Here is a 16,670-nt window from a genome sequence, read left to right as displayed (position 1 = left end):
AATAATGTTTGCATCAGTTTTATTTAGGAACCAACACAGGGGGTAGAGGAAGGGAGAATGGAGATAGTTATCCATATGGCATGCTCACTTGCAGGTTGGAAAAAGCTGTAGTGTTTTAAGACAATACATTTACAGTTGTTTGCTTTATGTATGGAACAGACCATATGCTATAAAATTCCTTGTGATGGAGGAAGATGTGCTATATGATCTAATGAAGATATTTGTAGAAATATTGTAAGTCATCTGTGTTGATGTTATATGAGTCAGTTACTTAGAAATCAGTATAATTACTTCACACTTTACTTAGTGCCAGAAATAGGTAGTGATAAATTATTTCATTTGAGACTGACTGATAGATTTGTTTTATCTTTTACAACAGATGATGGATGCAATAGATTTGGCACGGCTTAGAGCAGCTCGACATGATTTGAGGGACAACTTGGTATTTGACCACATTGCTGCAGAGCTGCTGCAGGAAGGTGTCTTGGATCGAGATGAGTACCAGAGGGTTAATTCTGCACCTTGCGATGCTGAAAGGGTAGACCGGTTGCTGGATTTGTTGCCTGAAAAGGGTAGCGAAGCATTCAGAAGTTTCATTAATGCTCTCGAACACGATTATCCGTGGCTGGTTGATGCTCTGCTGAAAGATCCACAGGCAACTGATGGAGTTAGACAAGAAACAGATCTTTGCCTGCAGGACCAAAACAACACAGTTAATGAGGATGACAAAAGAAATGTTTCTGAAAGAAAATTTGACTCAGATAATACTAAAAAGTCTGAGAAGAAAAACACTGAAAATACAAAAGATGATGACCGTGGTAAGCAAACGTAATTAGGCTTTGTAATTCTAAAGACCAGTAACCCTTATTTACCTGTTCTCTAAAGTAGTGATCATGATAATGTACTTATTCTTGATGCCCATACATTGTAAAGATGTGTTATTTTCGTATTTTTAGTCTAACACACTAGATCATTTACCAGTTAATGATAGTAAAAATGAAATTATTTTCCACATTTCTCACTTTAATTGCATGTTAATATTGAGTGCCTGTTATGGTGCAGAAATAATTGTTAAACTGCCAGAAGATTTAAGTGTGATTGGATATCCACGTATGTATTTAAAAGTCGTAATGAAATTCTGCAAACTTCATCTTATGTATATTTGCAATATATTTCAGAATTATAAGCCCTTAATAGCCCTAAGCACTACATTTTATTGTGGGTAATGTGTTTTCAAGTTTAGATACATGATTATTTTTCACTTCTGAGTTCTTGTGTGGATGTGCCTACATGCTCTGTGCCAGTGACCTTGGTTGTAGAAGTTTGCACTTTGGCTATTCATGAAACATTCCAAATTGAAAATCGCCTCCTTGTCAGTCTTTAAATATCTGCTGACCAGTGCATTATCTGAGTGAAGAGTATGAAAGTTCTGGTAGCCATGTCAGGAGAGTTGGAGGGAGGGTTGGGGAGGGTGAGAAACCTGATAGCCCAAGGAAGTAGCATCCATGGCTATGTCCTGTGCAGAATGAGCTGGGGCATTGTCGTGGAACAAAAATACCTCCTTGGACAGCTTCCTACAATGCTCTGTGTACACAGTCTTGTTAATATGCACCCGTCAAATTTTTCCCCTCAAGTTGCCACACCGTGTTAGTCCCAAAAATACACTCAGCATCGCCTAACCAAATAATGGCATGTCTTTGCCTTTTCTGCAGTGGTGAATCCATATGTTTCCACTGTTTGCTATGCTCCTTTGCCTTTGGGTCGTAGTGATACTCCCAGCACTCGCTTATGGTTATTAGGGGCTAAAGGAGTTGTCTGGATTCACTCGCACAGCCACAAAATTTCCACTGCTACATAAGTTTGGCAGGCTTCTTGAATGGGTGTGAGCAGTTGTGGAATGTAGAGGGCGATGAGCTTCAAAGTGTCATGTAAGATGTTGAAAACTAATGAGCAGCTGATTTTCATTTTTTTTCTATTATGACCTCAGTTGTGATACTCCGGTCATCTAGCTTCAGGGCCTCCACATCGCTCACAATTTCATCTACATCTATACTCTGCAAACCATTGTGAGTTGCAAGGCAGACAGCACATCCCATTGTACCAGTTATTAGGGTTTCTACCTGTCCATTCACATATGGAGTGTGGAAAGCATGATTGTTTGACTGCCTCTGTGCATGCAGTAATTATTGTAAGCTTACCCTCATGATCCATTCGTAGGGGGTTGTAGTATATCCCTAGAGTAATCATTTAAAGTTGATTCATGAAACATCATTAATAGAGTTTCCCAGGATAGTTTACGTCTGTCTTCAAGAGTCTGCCTGGTCAGTTGCTTCAATATTTCTGTGACATGCTCCCGCAGATTAAACAAACCTGTGACCATTCGTGCTGCCCTTCTCTGTATATGTTCAATATCCCCCGTTAGTCCTATCTGGTATGGGTCCCACACACTTGAGCAATATTCTAGGCTGGCTTGCACAAGTTATTTGTAAGCAATCTGTTTTGTAGACTGCTTGCACTTCCCCAGTAGTCTACCAGTAAACCAAAGTCTATCACTTGCTTTACCCATGGCTGATCCTATGTGATCATTCAATTTCCTATCCCTACAAAGTGTTACACCCAGATATTTCTATGAGTTGGCCAATTCCAACAGTGACTCATTGATATTGCAGTCAGGTTACTATGTTTTAATTTCGTTTTGTGAGGTGCAAAATTTTACATTTCTGAACATTTAGAGCAAGTTGCCGATCTCTGCACCGCATTGAAATCTTATCAAGGCCTGACTCAATATTTGTACAGCTTCCCTCAGCTAGTACTTTATTATAGGTACACCATGTGATCAAAAGTATCCAGACACCTGGCTGAAATGACTTACAAGTTTGTGGTGCCCTTCATCTGTAATGCTGGAATTCAATATGGTGTTGGCCCACCCTTTAGCCTTGATGACAGATTTCACTCTCACAAGCATACATTCAATCAGGTGCTGGAAGGTTTCTTGGGGAATGACAGCCCATTCTTCACGGAGTGCTGCACTGAGGAGAGGTATCTATGTCGATCGGTGAGGCCTGGCACGAAGACGGCATTCCAAAACATCCCAAATGTGTTCTATAGCCCCCTCCATGAAAAACACGACCACACCATAACACCACTGCCTCCGAAATTTACTATTGACACTACACAAGCTGGCAGATGATGTTCACCATGCATTCGCCATACCCACATCCTGCCATCAGATCGCCACGTTGTGTACCATGATTCGTCATTCCACACAACATTTTTCCACTGTTCAGTCATCCAATGTTTACTCTGCTTACCCCAAGTGAGGTGGTGTTTGGCATTTAACAGCATGATTTGTGGCTGATGAACAGCTGTTCAACCGTGAAATCCAAGTTTTCTCACCTCCCGCCTAACTGTCATAGTACTTGCAGTGGATCCTGATGCAGTTTGGAATTCCTGTGTGATGGTCTGTATAGATGTTGCCTATTACACATTACAACCCTCTTCAACTGTCGGCTGTCTCTGTCAGTCAGCAGACGAGGTTGGCCTGTACGCTTTTGTGCTGTACATATCCCTTCATGTTTCCACTTCACTATCACATCGGAAACAGTGGACCAACGGATGTGTGGAAATCTCATGTACAGACATATGACACAAGTGACACCCAATCACCTGTCCATGTTTGAAGTCCATGAGTTCCGCAGAGCACCCCGTTTTGTTCTCTCACAATGTCTAAAGACTATTTGCTGATGTGGAGTACCTGGCAGTAGGTGGCAGTACAATGCACCTAACATGAAAAAGTATGTTTTTGGGGTGCCCGGATACTTCTGATCCCATGTGTAGCTGCATCATCTGCAAGAAACCTGATTTTGCTATTAGTATTGTCTGCAAGGCCGTTAATATACAACATGAGCAGCTAGGGTCCCAACACACTTCCCTGGAGCACACCCGAAGTTACTTATACATGTGGCAATGACTCTCCATTTGAGATAATATGTTGTGCCCTCCCTACCAAAAAGTCCTCAATCCAGTCACCAATATCACTTGGTACCCCATATGATCGTACTTTTGACAATAAGCATAGATGCAGTACTGAGTCAGAGGCTTTTTGGCAATCAAGAGACGCTGCATCTACCTGGTTACCTGGATAGCTTTCAGTAGATCATGTGAGAAAAGTGCAAGTGGCATTTCACATGATCAATGTTTTTGAAATCCATGCTGATTGGTGTTGAGGAGGTTATTCTGTTGAAGATGCCTCATTACATTTGTGCTCAAAATATGTTCTAAGATTTCACAACAAATCTGTGTCAAGGATATTGGACAGTAGTTATGTGGATCACTTCTACTACCCTTCTTGTAGACGGGTGTGACCCATGCCATTTTCCAAGAACGGGGCATAGTTTTTTTGTTTGAGGGATTTCTGATAGATTATTGTTAGAAGAGGGGCTAACTCAGCCATAAATTCAGTATAGAATCTGACAGGGTTTCCATCGGACCCTGGATCTGTGTTCAGTTTTAACGATTTCAGCTTTTTTCATGTATCTTTTTAGTAGTAGAAGGATTAAATTGGGGCAATTCTCCTGGGTTTTCTTTTGTAAAGGAACATTGGAAGATGGAGTTAACCATTTCAGCTTTTACTTTGCTACCATCAATTTCAGTTCCTGTCTCACTGGCTAGTGACTGGACACTAACTTTGATGCGACTTACAGCCTTTACGTATGACCAGAATTTCTTTGCATTTTGTGAAATGTCATTTGACAGTATTCTGCTACAGTAGTCATTGAAGGCGTTACACATTCCTATCTTGACAGCAAAATGTGTTTCATTCAGCATCTCTCTATCTATAGCCCTACACTGTATTTTACACCTATTATGCAGTAATCTTTCTTGGTTCTTTATGAAGATGTAGTCTGCCACTTTGTTCCATGTTGGAATTGTCTGTGCCATCTAACCACTGTGCCGTATTATGGCGCATTATTGTTGTACACTTCGACGAACACAGCTTGGGTTGTTATAGCGTCGTTCCGCTCCAAATGCAGAAAAGATTTACCGCACGATACTCGACTTTTATTGATCGTTTGTACTATTTTGTTTTGGCTCCTGTAGCGGTGTTTTTTGATATGGTGGCATGGGGATTTTGCTGTGTACCAGGTCTGCAAACACACTTGCAAACAAACAAAAAATTAATTATGTAACTTCATATTTCCAACATGACAATTAAAACTTTTTCTCGTATATGATAAACGAAGTCAACTAATATACAGTTAGCTCATTACAGGCAGAGTAAGAGTGAATTTTAAATCACCTTTTCTTTTAATGATTGATTGCATTACTATCATTGCGAGGTGATACTGCATAAAATGTTAAATTTGTAACACATATATTTGGTTCCAGCTATGTACAGATGGAGATTTAAGTGTGTTAGTTCTCCATTTTGCCCGAAGTGCTACCCAGAAAATTTCCTCAGCCATATAATGGCCAATTATTTTCACACACACACACACACACACACACACACACACACACACACACACCTCGTAGCTAAAATGTCGAGCAAACCTGGGCTCAAAAATGCACACCTTAAGAGCTATAAGCACTTGTTCGTCTTTACTACTGTGAAACACATCTCTTCTACAGAAAAAGTGCTCATAGCTCTTAAGATGTGTGTAAAGCCCATGTTTACTGGACAATTTTTTCTTGTTTTCACCCATAATACCTCCTCTCAAAACATGGAAAGCAAAGAGCTTGCATTAGAAGATATCTGCTTTGCAGTATCAAAGATGAAGTAGTACTCATAGATCTTAATGTATTCATTTCAGAGTCTGTGTTTAATAGACTTCTTTGCTTCAAATCATCATTCCTGTCACATCGCTGAATATTGACCGTTCCTCCTCGATCACCCTGTATAGAAAAATTCTGTGCAGCAAATTCCGATGGCAGTGGAACAGGGTACACTCACTGTAGTATGTGTTTTCATTTCTCAATGTAAAATCTATTTCTTTCAGTCTGTCTCCTGTCTTGCTTTTATAGATTCAGTTGCACTTATCAGGAATTTGTAACTTTTTGTTTTGTGAAGAGGACTAACTCTTTATTCTTAAATTTTAATCTTATCAGTCTCTCTTTAATTATCTTGTGCTAGAATAGATTAGTGGCAATAGTGGGAAATGTGGAAACTGAGTCCATGAATATTATGGGAAGTAATGATGTTGTAGATGTCTTCTTTCTCCTGCATTAATTTTTAACGCATTACAAGATATGTCTGGCTACAAATAGCACTTCATTCCTGTTCAAAAACGGACATTCAGATATTACACTGGATCATCCTTGAACATATATTTAGTTGCTAATTAAATTGTGCAATTTTAATATAGAAGATCCTAATTTGGAAGGAGTAGGTCACAGATTCTTGTCCTCAGCCTGAATAAAAGTCTCCCCAAATAACCATAAATCACTTCTGGTGAATGCCAGAATGGTTATGTCAACAATGTTGGAATTAAAATCTTGCTCCAGCTTTGGTAGACAGTCATAGATAATGCAAGAGGGTAGAATGCTGATCAGTTTGTGTCTGTCATGTACCTGGAGTGGGTATTGGGTGTTCATATGTGACACAATAAAAAAAAGAGCTATTGATAAATCAGTGTAATACTTCTAATGATAGAGGAAATCCTAAAACTGTGATAAATTTTTCATCGTCATGTATCACTTGCAAGAAAGGATAGTTCTAACAAACAAAGTGTTTGCAAGAGCAATTTCTCTTAGCGGTGTTTTATTGAGAATTTTATTTTTATGATGATTTAACAAGATTTGTTTTCCTTTGGCAGAGTTGACAACAGAAATGATGAATGTTGTCAGAAGAAACTATAGAGCAGCTCAAGGATGGACGAGTTTAGCACATACATTAGGTCTTACAAAATGCATTAATAATATTCGTATGCGTGTTCTTGTTTATGGAGAAAACAGTGATGTATGTGTCCAGTACCTTTTGGAAGAATGGGTAGGATTGAAGCCTAAGGAAGCAAAACTGAATAAATTGATATCTGCACTCAGGGAGGAAGGATTCAATGATGTTGCAGGTAGAGAAGTACTTCTTAGTATTTGCTCAAACTAAACTTAAGAATTCTTTTATCTTTCATCATGCTTATTTCATTTGTACCTGTATGATAATGTTCATCTTTCGATATTAATTCCATTGCTATATATATGTATATGGTAAAATACACTCGTGAAAAAAAATCTCAGCACCAAGAAATAATTCTTCTAAGTTTCTAAAATTTTGGGAATTCATTTGTCTAGGTAACCCATTTAAGTGATTAGTGTTCCAAGATCACAGATTAATGTAAGTGTAAGAAAAGCCATTGCAAACGTAAAATACTAGTACAATAATAAATGTTGAATGCAAGCATTGGGTCATACACGTGCCGGATGTTGCAGGATGGACACATGCCAGTTGCACTTGGTTTGTCAATACGAGGACGGACAGTGCTGGTCATGGATGACGCTGGAGTTGTCTTCCAATGATGTCCCCTATGGGCTCGATTGGAGAGAGTTTTTGTGATCGAGCAGGCCAAGGCAACATGTCAACCCTCTATAGAGCATGTTAGGTTCAATAATACATGTGGGCGAATGTTATCCTCTTGGCAAACACCCACTGGAATGCTGCTTACAAATGGCAGCACAATGGGTCAAATTACCAGACCGACATAGGAATTTACAGTCAGTGTGTGTGGGATAACCACGAGGGTACTCTTGCTGTCATGTGAAATCGTGCCCCAGACAGTAACTCCAGCTGCAGGTCGAGTGTGCCTAGGCCACTGACACGTTCGTTGCAGGCACTCTCCTAGCCTCCTCCTAATTAAGGCGTGGCCATGTCTGTCACTGAGGCAGAACCAGCTTTTATCAGAAAACACAACAGATCTCCACTCCATCCTCTAATGAGCCATCACTTGATACCACTGAAGTTGCAAATGACAGTGGTTTGTGCTCAGTGGAATGCAGATTACAGGGTGTCTGTCTCATAGCTGTCTTCAAAGTAACTGATTTGTAACAGTTCATTGTGTCACTGTGGTGCCAACTGCTTCTCGAATTGCCCCTGCAAACTCAGTAGGATGCACAACAGCCAAACACTGAACGTGACGGTGTTCCCTCTCGGTACGGACACATGGTCTTCTGGAGCCCAGTCTTCTTGTGACTACCTTCCCGTGACCACCACTGCCAGCAGTCGTGTACAGTGACTGCATTCCTGCCAAGTCTATCTGCAATATTGCGGAAGAAACATCCAGCTTGCCATAGCCCTTTTACGTGACCCTGTTCAACCTCAGTGCCCTGTTGATAATGGCATCTTCGTCGTTCTAAAGGCATTCTTGATGATTTCTGATATAGTTCAGAACCTGCCACCAAGAACAGAGGCTGCAGTGTGCAGACATGTGCAAATTGTGCCACCAATTAGACTTGTCATAACGGAAGTGATTAGCTTGCAAGTTTCGTTCATAGCGCTTGTTAAAACAGTTGATTTTATGAAATACTACACTGGCAGGTAAACACCAAGGGGTAAGCTGAACTTAACATCCCAAATCAAAAGATAGAGCACATTTAGCAATGCCACAGGCCTTCACTCTATCAGTCACTATTGGGAGATTAAGTTTTTACCCAGAGTTGCATACACTTAATTTAATTCCTCATGATCAGTGTTTTTCAAAAGCCTCCTGCCTAGTCATTAATTATTTAAATAATGAAACAGCACACTAGTTACATTTCTGCATGCATATTTTGATGCATTTCAGCAATTTTTTTCCACTTTCAAATGCAGTTATTTATGTATATGTGTGTGTGTGTGTGTGTGTGTGTGTGTGTGTGTGTGTGTGTGTGTGTGTGTGTGTGTGTGTTTTTGTTTGTTTGTTTGTTTGTTTGTAATGTTGTACATATGTATTAATTTCTATGCTATGGAGGAGACACAATACTTTAAAATAATAAAAAAAAGATGGCTGCAGGACAAGAGAAGCAGAACAACACACACACACACACACACACACACACACACAGAGAGAGAGAGAGAGAGAGAGAGAGAGAGAGAGAGAGAGGGGCCCCATATACAAATCCAGTGTAAATCATTGCACTTAAAAATGTGAGTGTATGAGTAAATGTAGTTGGTAAAGTGTTTTATTGTGTAAATTACTTATATATTGTTTGGTCATGAACTATATGCCAAAATCTTGCTTCTTGTAAACAAAAATCTCTTCACCAAATGTTTGACACAGCTACTTTTAGACTGAAGGCCTTTACTCTAATAATGCATTAGCCACCTTCTGCTACGGAGATGGATTTATTTTGCAAAAAAAGGGCACTCTTGACATCTTTAAATTCATAGACTCACTATTACACTGAGATTGAGTTTTTAACTATCTTATTTGCTAATAGTGACTGTAAGTTTTGCAGTAACAGTGGTATGCACAAGCAAAATACAAGATAAAAACCTAATTTCTAAGCAGACTTTATATCCTTGCCTAATAATTTGAATGCTGTATGCTCTATTCTGGTGCAAGATATAAGTCAAGAAACTGAGAAATCATGGAAGTTCTAGAGAAATTAAAAAGAATACCTCATTGACACCTCTTTCTGTAAATTGTTTAGATTCGGAAAGTGCTGTTTCCTGTGAGGACTGTATGCGATACTTTGCATCAGGGCCAGTCGCGGTGTGCCAAACTCCATGCATGCAGGATGTGTGGTCCGCAAGTGGGCCAAGGCACAGCCTGTCTTCGATTTGTTTGGTCATTCCTTCCCGGAAGTATCTGGTAGAGTGCATTTCATTTGGTATTGCGGTGTAGCAGTTTTCGGTCGAGACAATTCCCTTCGGATCAGCAGAATCTTCATGTAAGCGCTGTTTACCCTTTGCTATTTGTTCATGATATGAAGGACATGAACAGATCCAGTGGCTGCTTGCGCCAAAAGCAGTGTAGTGATCTATTGTAACAAGCCTTTAAAAATGGATGGGAATGAGAGAAGTTAGGGAAGAGAATGCTTGATATATATTATGCACTCGCATAAGCAAATTGTACTCCAAATTTGCTATGAAATGACACTACAGTATGATGCAAAAAGAGTTTAAAGATTTACTTGGCAATGAAAGAGCAAAAACTTATGTGATCGACAGATGGGATTCATTGTCCTGTACATCAAAAGTACCTTGTGCTAAATTTGTAGGCATGCAGCACGTGAAAAAAATTGATTGTGCAAATAGCAAAATTTCTGAAGTTGCACGCAATGTGTCAGTTGCAACAGTTTTTAGTGGAGTCAATCAAAGAGTATGGAGACTACATATTACTGCCAAGTATGCTGGTTAAGTCAAGGGGCATGCGTACAATGATTTTTCAATTTGAGACCTGCTGTTGTTGAATTTATGAAGAAAAAGGATTGCAGGAACAGAAATTAGAACATCCATAATGGATTGGAGACTTTAAATTTTAATTGGATTTGACTGCACACTACCTACAGTAAGACACTGCAAGGTGTTCTGCATTGCTTTCCTCAGCCTCCGTAATAAGGTTGCAAAAGTGCTACAATATTTCGATCAACTTATGCATGTGAAAGAGGTTTTTTCAATTACAAAACTAAGTCAGTCATGATTATGTGGCAATTTGAGTGTGAAAATCCATGAAATTCTCTGTGTCTGTCTGTATGCTAACAGTTTGTACCAGATACAAATTATATGTCTTCAGTGCGCTAAAAGTAATTAAATAACACTGAAAATTTGTTTTTCTTTTGATCAGTGTTGTTGAGAAATGTGAAATATAAAACCAAGTCCTAGGCTGTGCAGCTGCATTGCCATTTCAATACAGCACAGTCACAATTTCTCCCTATTCATGCTGAGAAAACATGGGCGATAGGGGAAATGTGCTAGCTAGGCTAAGCACTATGACACTTGTGCCAAGGCAAAGCATGTGAGCCAAATTCTTGGCCACCCCTGGATATATAGTATAGTGAGACTCCTTTTTCTGTAGTACATTAATTACAGTTTTGCTTGTGAAACATGTACTTTTTAGAAACTTTGTATCTGTTTTAATTGTGTGTCATTTGGGGATTGGAACTGGGAATCGTGCTTGCCAACTAAGCTGTACAGGCATGACACAACTCATCCTCACAGCATCAGTTCAGCTAATATTTCTCTCATATTTTCCAAACTTCACAGTACCTCTTGTGCATAGCTTGCAGGACTAGCAATTCTGGAAGAAAGGATTTCATGAAGAACTGGCTTGTTGCTGGGCTAAGGGTTCATTCTGGAGTCAAGTAATTTTCTCTTGATTGACATAATTTTTTAAAATTCTTTAAAGCATGTGTAAATTATATTTAATTTTGCTTATTAATATTAGAGAGAAGCTAAAATATGACAGAACTGGCATTTGAATGTGAATATTTTGCATTTCATAATTAGCACTACCAGCTAAGCTGTCTTATCACACATCACAATATGATTCACTGATCCAATCTGCCGATAACTCATAAAGGTTGTTAGTTTACAGAAACATGGTGCATTAGCTGCCCTCAGTGTTATTGTAGTTCTTGGTCTCATTTCACATGTATTGTGGTTCTTCATTAAAAGATTTAAGCAGGTCCGGCTCTCGCATAGGTAAATTAGTTAAGTCACGATTCAGAGAATGCCAAATATAGGACATAAATCCAGAAAACTGAAGTAAATTAGATTCACTTCCTGTTCACATTATTAGCAGACTTGCCTTATGACCAGTGTAATAACATAACAGTATTACCACTGGGCCACACACCACCAGTCTTGTGCAGCTCTGCTTCAGTGAAACACTTCAGTTGTCAATGCCGGAATAGCAGCCACTATGCGTGTATTGCCTTACCATTGGAAGAGTGGATAAATTTCCTTTCCATCCTGCACCAAGCAAATTACAACAGCAAAAAAAATTCTTGACGATCTTAATGTGGCCGGAGGCAGTATTATTACTGTTGTTCTACCTCATGACTGCTTTATTACATTAATTTGTCAGTTTTCTATTTTTCTGTTGGTCCTCTGTTTTTATAATTAACTCTCTCAAAAGTGCTACTAAACAGTCTTCTGGCATATTACAATAACTGGATGATCCATCGAAAATACATTTCTTTACAATGTAGTATTATAATAACCAATAAGTGATAAATTACTCATCTAGCTTGGCTAAATATATAGAGCTGGTCCTGGATCTAAGCATACATTGAAATAAAAAACAGTTATAAGATTTTAAACCTGTCTACTGACTGTTATACATTATCTTCACACAAATATGTAATACTTTACAGATTATTTGGAAGCCAATTACTTATAGAGGAAGAATAAGTGGATGACACTGATGGTACCTCATTTCACTGGATAAGGAACAAATCATTTAAATGACATCACTTCCTGCAGCTCCTGTATCATCATAAGTCCCCTTTGTGACTGAAACATTTCGCTATATGGTGCCTTAGAAAGTATTATAAAAATGGTTTATTACTTATTATAGCATCACATAGAACTTTATTAAAAGCAATGATTGCATCAATCATTTATGTATAAAAATGTGTACTGTGCTATATTCTGTGTTTTGTGTTCAAAAACAAATGTGGATCACTCAAAAAATACTGTTAGAACTGATTTTTCATTGTAGCACACTAGCATAAACTGTGAATGCCATATATAGTGATATTTTTTTAAAAATTGAATTTTAAAGATCTGTTGAAAAGTGATATTTTAATTTTTGTACTGTTGGTTAATAGTATCAAAAGAATTGTTTGTTTGTCATAATGTGAGACGAGGCTCTCAGTTGAGGAAATTGAATAGAAAACAGAACACATTTGAAGAAAACCTTGCTATCTACTATCTTCTCATGGATTTACAGTGCACTGAGTGTGTATGTGGAGGGATTGTGTCTCTCAGAAGTAAGTCTGTAAATAAATAATGGAATGAGGGAAACATTCACAATGTTTTGGTCTCTGGCTCTTAACTGATGGACTGTTTTTAATTATATTGCTAGACAGAAGCAATGCCACAAAGGGCTGCATCTTGTGATTGCTTTTACGATTCAAGTCAAATGCTGATGAAAATTCTTAACAGATTGTATTGGTTCTGCCTTGCATAGATTCAACTACAAATTTCAGCATAAAATGATGATACTATTTTGGTTAAGAATTTAGGAGTATAGCACTTCAGGGATAATTTCAGAAAGGAAAATATTTTATGAAGTGAACACGTCAGTAGCCTGCTTGTACAGCATATTTTCTATTTTTATTATCTAATAAGATAGATTAAAAAAAAAAAAAGTCTACACGTGAAGTGGTGGTAGGAATAAAACACATAAGAAAGATGTGTAAACATGTGAGCTTTTGGAGCCATTGGTTCCTTCTTCTGGCGTAAGGATTGAAGGGAAAGGACACGGGACAAAAGACGAGGACTAGTGAGGTTTAGGATATGAGAAGAGTAACAGAAAAGTCATCCAGAGCTGCAGATCAAAGTTTCCTTCTCATCCCATCCAATGTGTCCCCTCTAACCCAGAGTTCTGGTCGACTTTTCTGTAACTCTTCCCATTTCCTAAATCACACCAGTCTTTTTCCTTCATCCCTCTTCCTTTCCCTTCAACCCAAAGAAGAAGCCACTGGCACTGAATGGTCACACGTTTACACTTATTTGTTATGTATTTTTTCCTGCTGCCACTTGGTGAGTAGGTTTTTTATCTATCCTAGTACTTCATATTTTCAAACATTGATTATTTTCATTGATATATCTTCATTTTTGCTATATGTGCAAAATGATTCTTAATTTTATCTGAATCTAGTTGATGATTTCGTGGCCTAAATTTGTGTGATTGATATCTAAATGTTATATTGTTTTGAAAAATTAAAGTTAGAGAAGTGACAGCTCTTGCCAGACAGATTGAATAATGTAAGAGTCAAAGTATGAGCAAAATTTGCAAGTATTGCAGTATAAACTCAGATCTCACTTTGTGCCAGGGAGACAAGTGTGTAAGATTAATGTGTTCAGATGTTTACTGTATTATAATTTTCAATGATGCATTTTTCAGTACGTATAACAGTGGAGTAAATACAGTTAATCACTGTATGCTGGAAAAGAGTAGCTGAGAGACTCACAGAAGTTGAACATTGAAACTGCTGTGTGTGCTTGCTCTCATTCTTCATTGGACACACAGTGCTACACTCCACTCCCCAAGCTCTGTGGTGTAACTAGTGTGTGTGTGTGTGTGTGTGTGTGTGTGTGTGTGTGTGTGTGTGTGTGTGTGTGTGTGTGTGTGTTCAACTATTTTTAATGTGTCTCTTAGTTCCTCAACACAGCATAAGAGGATGCTTGTTTTCGCACCTTGCACTGTGTGTATTCCATCCACGATTTTCCATTACCACATAAATTTCTGTAAATAAAAGTTCTTCTATCTTTGATATACATCATACATTATGTTGTGTGTGCCTTTATGTTATAAAAATTAAATTATATATATTCTGTGTAAAACATTTTTGGCAGCCATATCAAAAGGTATCATATATTTATGTATATGTGCAATTTAAGAATATTTTACTGATACCATTATATGATATGCTGCTGAGTGTTACGTATTTCATTGTAAAAATACCATATATCCATTCCTTTTCTACATTGTGATATTGTTTGTACTTCCAGTGTTCAAAAAAATGTACAATATATTTTGAAGTGATACACATAAAAATATGTATGTGAATTTGTTGTACAAGTACCTAAATGGTATAAAGTAAAATTAAAAAGTATTTACAATTATTAGTAAAAAAACTGACTCTTGTTACTAAAAGAACCTATGTGTTAAAGTGGTTACTTCTCTGATTTGAAAATACTAATTGCTTAGACATTGTTGTTGTTGTTGTTGTTGTTGTTGTTGTTGTTGTGATCTTCAGTCCTGAGACTGGTTTGATGCAGCTCTCCATGCTACTCTATCCTGTGCAAGCTTTTTCATCTCCCAGTACCTACTGCAACCTACATCCTTCTGAATCTGCTTAGTGTATTCATCTCTTGGTCTCCCTCTACGATTTTTACCCTCCACACTGCCCTCCAATACTAAATTGGTGATCCCTTAATGCCTCAGAACATGTCCTACCAACCGATCCCTTCTTCCGGTCAAGTTGTGCCACAAACTTCTCTTCTCCCCAATCCTATTCAATACTTCCTCATTAGTTATGTGATCTACCCATCTAATCTTCAGCATTCTTCTGTAGCACCACATTTCGAAAGCTTCTATTCTCTTCTTGATCAAACTATTTATCGTCCAAGTTTCACTTCCATACATGGCTACACTCCATACAAATACTTTCAGAAATGACTTCCTGACACTTAAATCTATACTCGATGTTAACAAATTTCTCTTCTTCTGAAACGCTTTCCTTGCCATTGCCAGTCTACATTTTATATCCTCTCTACTTCGACCATCATCAGTTATTTTGCTCCCCAAATAGCAAAACTCCTTTACTACTTTAAGTCTCTCATTTCCTAATCTAATCCCCTCAGCATCACCCGACTTAATTAGACTACATTCCATTATCCTTGTTTTGCTTTTGTTGATATTCATCTTATATCCTCCTTTCAAGACACTGTCCATTCCATTCAACTGCTCTTCCAAGTCCTTTGCTGTCTCTGACAGAATTGCAATGTCATCGGCGAACCTCTAAAGTTTTTATTTCTTCTCCATGAATTTTAATACCTACTCCGAATTTTTCTTTTGTTTCCTTCACTGCTTGCTCAATATACAGATTGAACAACTTCGGGGAGAGGCTACAACCCTGTCTTACTCCCTTCCCAACCACTGCTTCCCTTTCATTTCCCTCGACTCTTATAACTGTCATCTGGTTTCTGTACAAATTGTAAATAGCCTTTCGCTCCCTGTATTTTACCCCTGCCACCTGTAGAATTTGAAAGAGAGTATTCCAGTCAACATTGTCAAAAGCTTTCTCTAAGTCTACAAATGCTAGAAACGTAGGTTTGCCTTTCCTTAATCTTTCTTCTAAGATAAGTCGTAAGGTCAGTATTGCCTCACGTGTTCCAGTGTTTCTACGGAATCCAAACTGATCTTCACCGAGGTTGGCTTCTACTAGTTTTTCCATTCGTCTGTAAAGAATTCGTGTTAGTATTTTGCAGCTGTGACTTATTAAACTGATAGTTCGGTAATTTTCACATCTGTCAACACCTGCTTTCCTTGGGATCGGAATTATTATATTCTTCTTGAAGTCTGAGGGTATTTCGCCTGTTTCATACATCTTGCTCACCAGATGGTAGAGTTTTGTCAGGACTGGCTCTCCCAAGGCCGTCAGTAGTTCCAATGGAATGTTGTCTACTCCGGGGGCCTTGTTTCGACTCAGGTCTTTCAGTGCTCTGTCAAACTCTTCACGCAGTATCATATCTCCCATTTCATCTTCATCTACATCCTCTTCCATTTCCATAATATTGTCCTCAAGTACATTGCCCTTGTATAGGCCCCTGTATACTCCCTCCACCTTTCTGCTTTCCCTTCTTTGCTTAGAACTGGGTTTCCATCTGAGCTCTTGATATTCATACAAGTCGTTCTCTTGTCTCCAAAGGTCTCTTTAATTTTCCTGTAGGCAGTATCTATCTTACCCCTAGTGAGATAGGCCTCTACATCCTTACATTTGTCCTCTAGCCATCCCTGCTTAGC

The 16,670-nt window shown here is 38.4% G+C and overlaps 1 protein-coding gene across 1 annotated transcript in view; it reads left to right on the top strand.

Moving 5' to 3' along the window:
• The window catches only part of LOC126457977 (uncharacterized), a 104,030-nt gene extending 89,364 nt beyond the window's left edge, over window positions 1–14,666 (top strand). The window contains exons 2-4 of the mRNA XM_050094739.1: window positions 380–818; window positions 6,816–7,067; window positions 12,289–14,666. Coding sequence (XP_049950696.1) covers window positions 380–818; window positions 6,816–7,067; window positions 12,289–12,314 — 717 coding nt within the window. The 3' untranslated portion in view covers window positions 12,315–14,666. The remainder of the gene's footprint in view (window positions 1–379; window positions 819–6,815; window positions 7,068–12,288) is intronic.
• The last annotated feature ends 2,004 nt before the right edge of the window (window positions 14,667–16,670 follow it).

The sequence above is a fragment of the Schistocerca serialis genome, chromosome 2, assembly GCF_023864345.2.
Source record: "Schistocerca serialis cubense isolate TAMUIC-IGC-003099 chromosome 2, iqSchSeri2.2, whole genome shotgun sequence".
Classification (NCBI taxonomy): domain Eukaryota; kingdom Metazoa; phylum Arthropoda; class Insecta; order Orthoptera; family Acrididae; genus Schistocerca; species Schistocerca serialis.
This window is presented reverse-complemented; position numbering and strand designations above follow the sequence as displayed.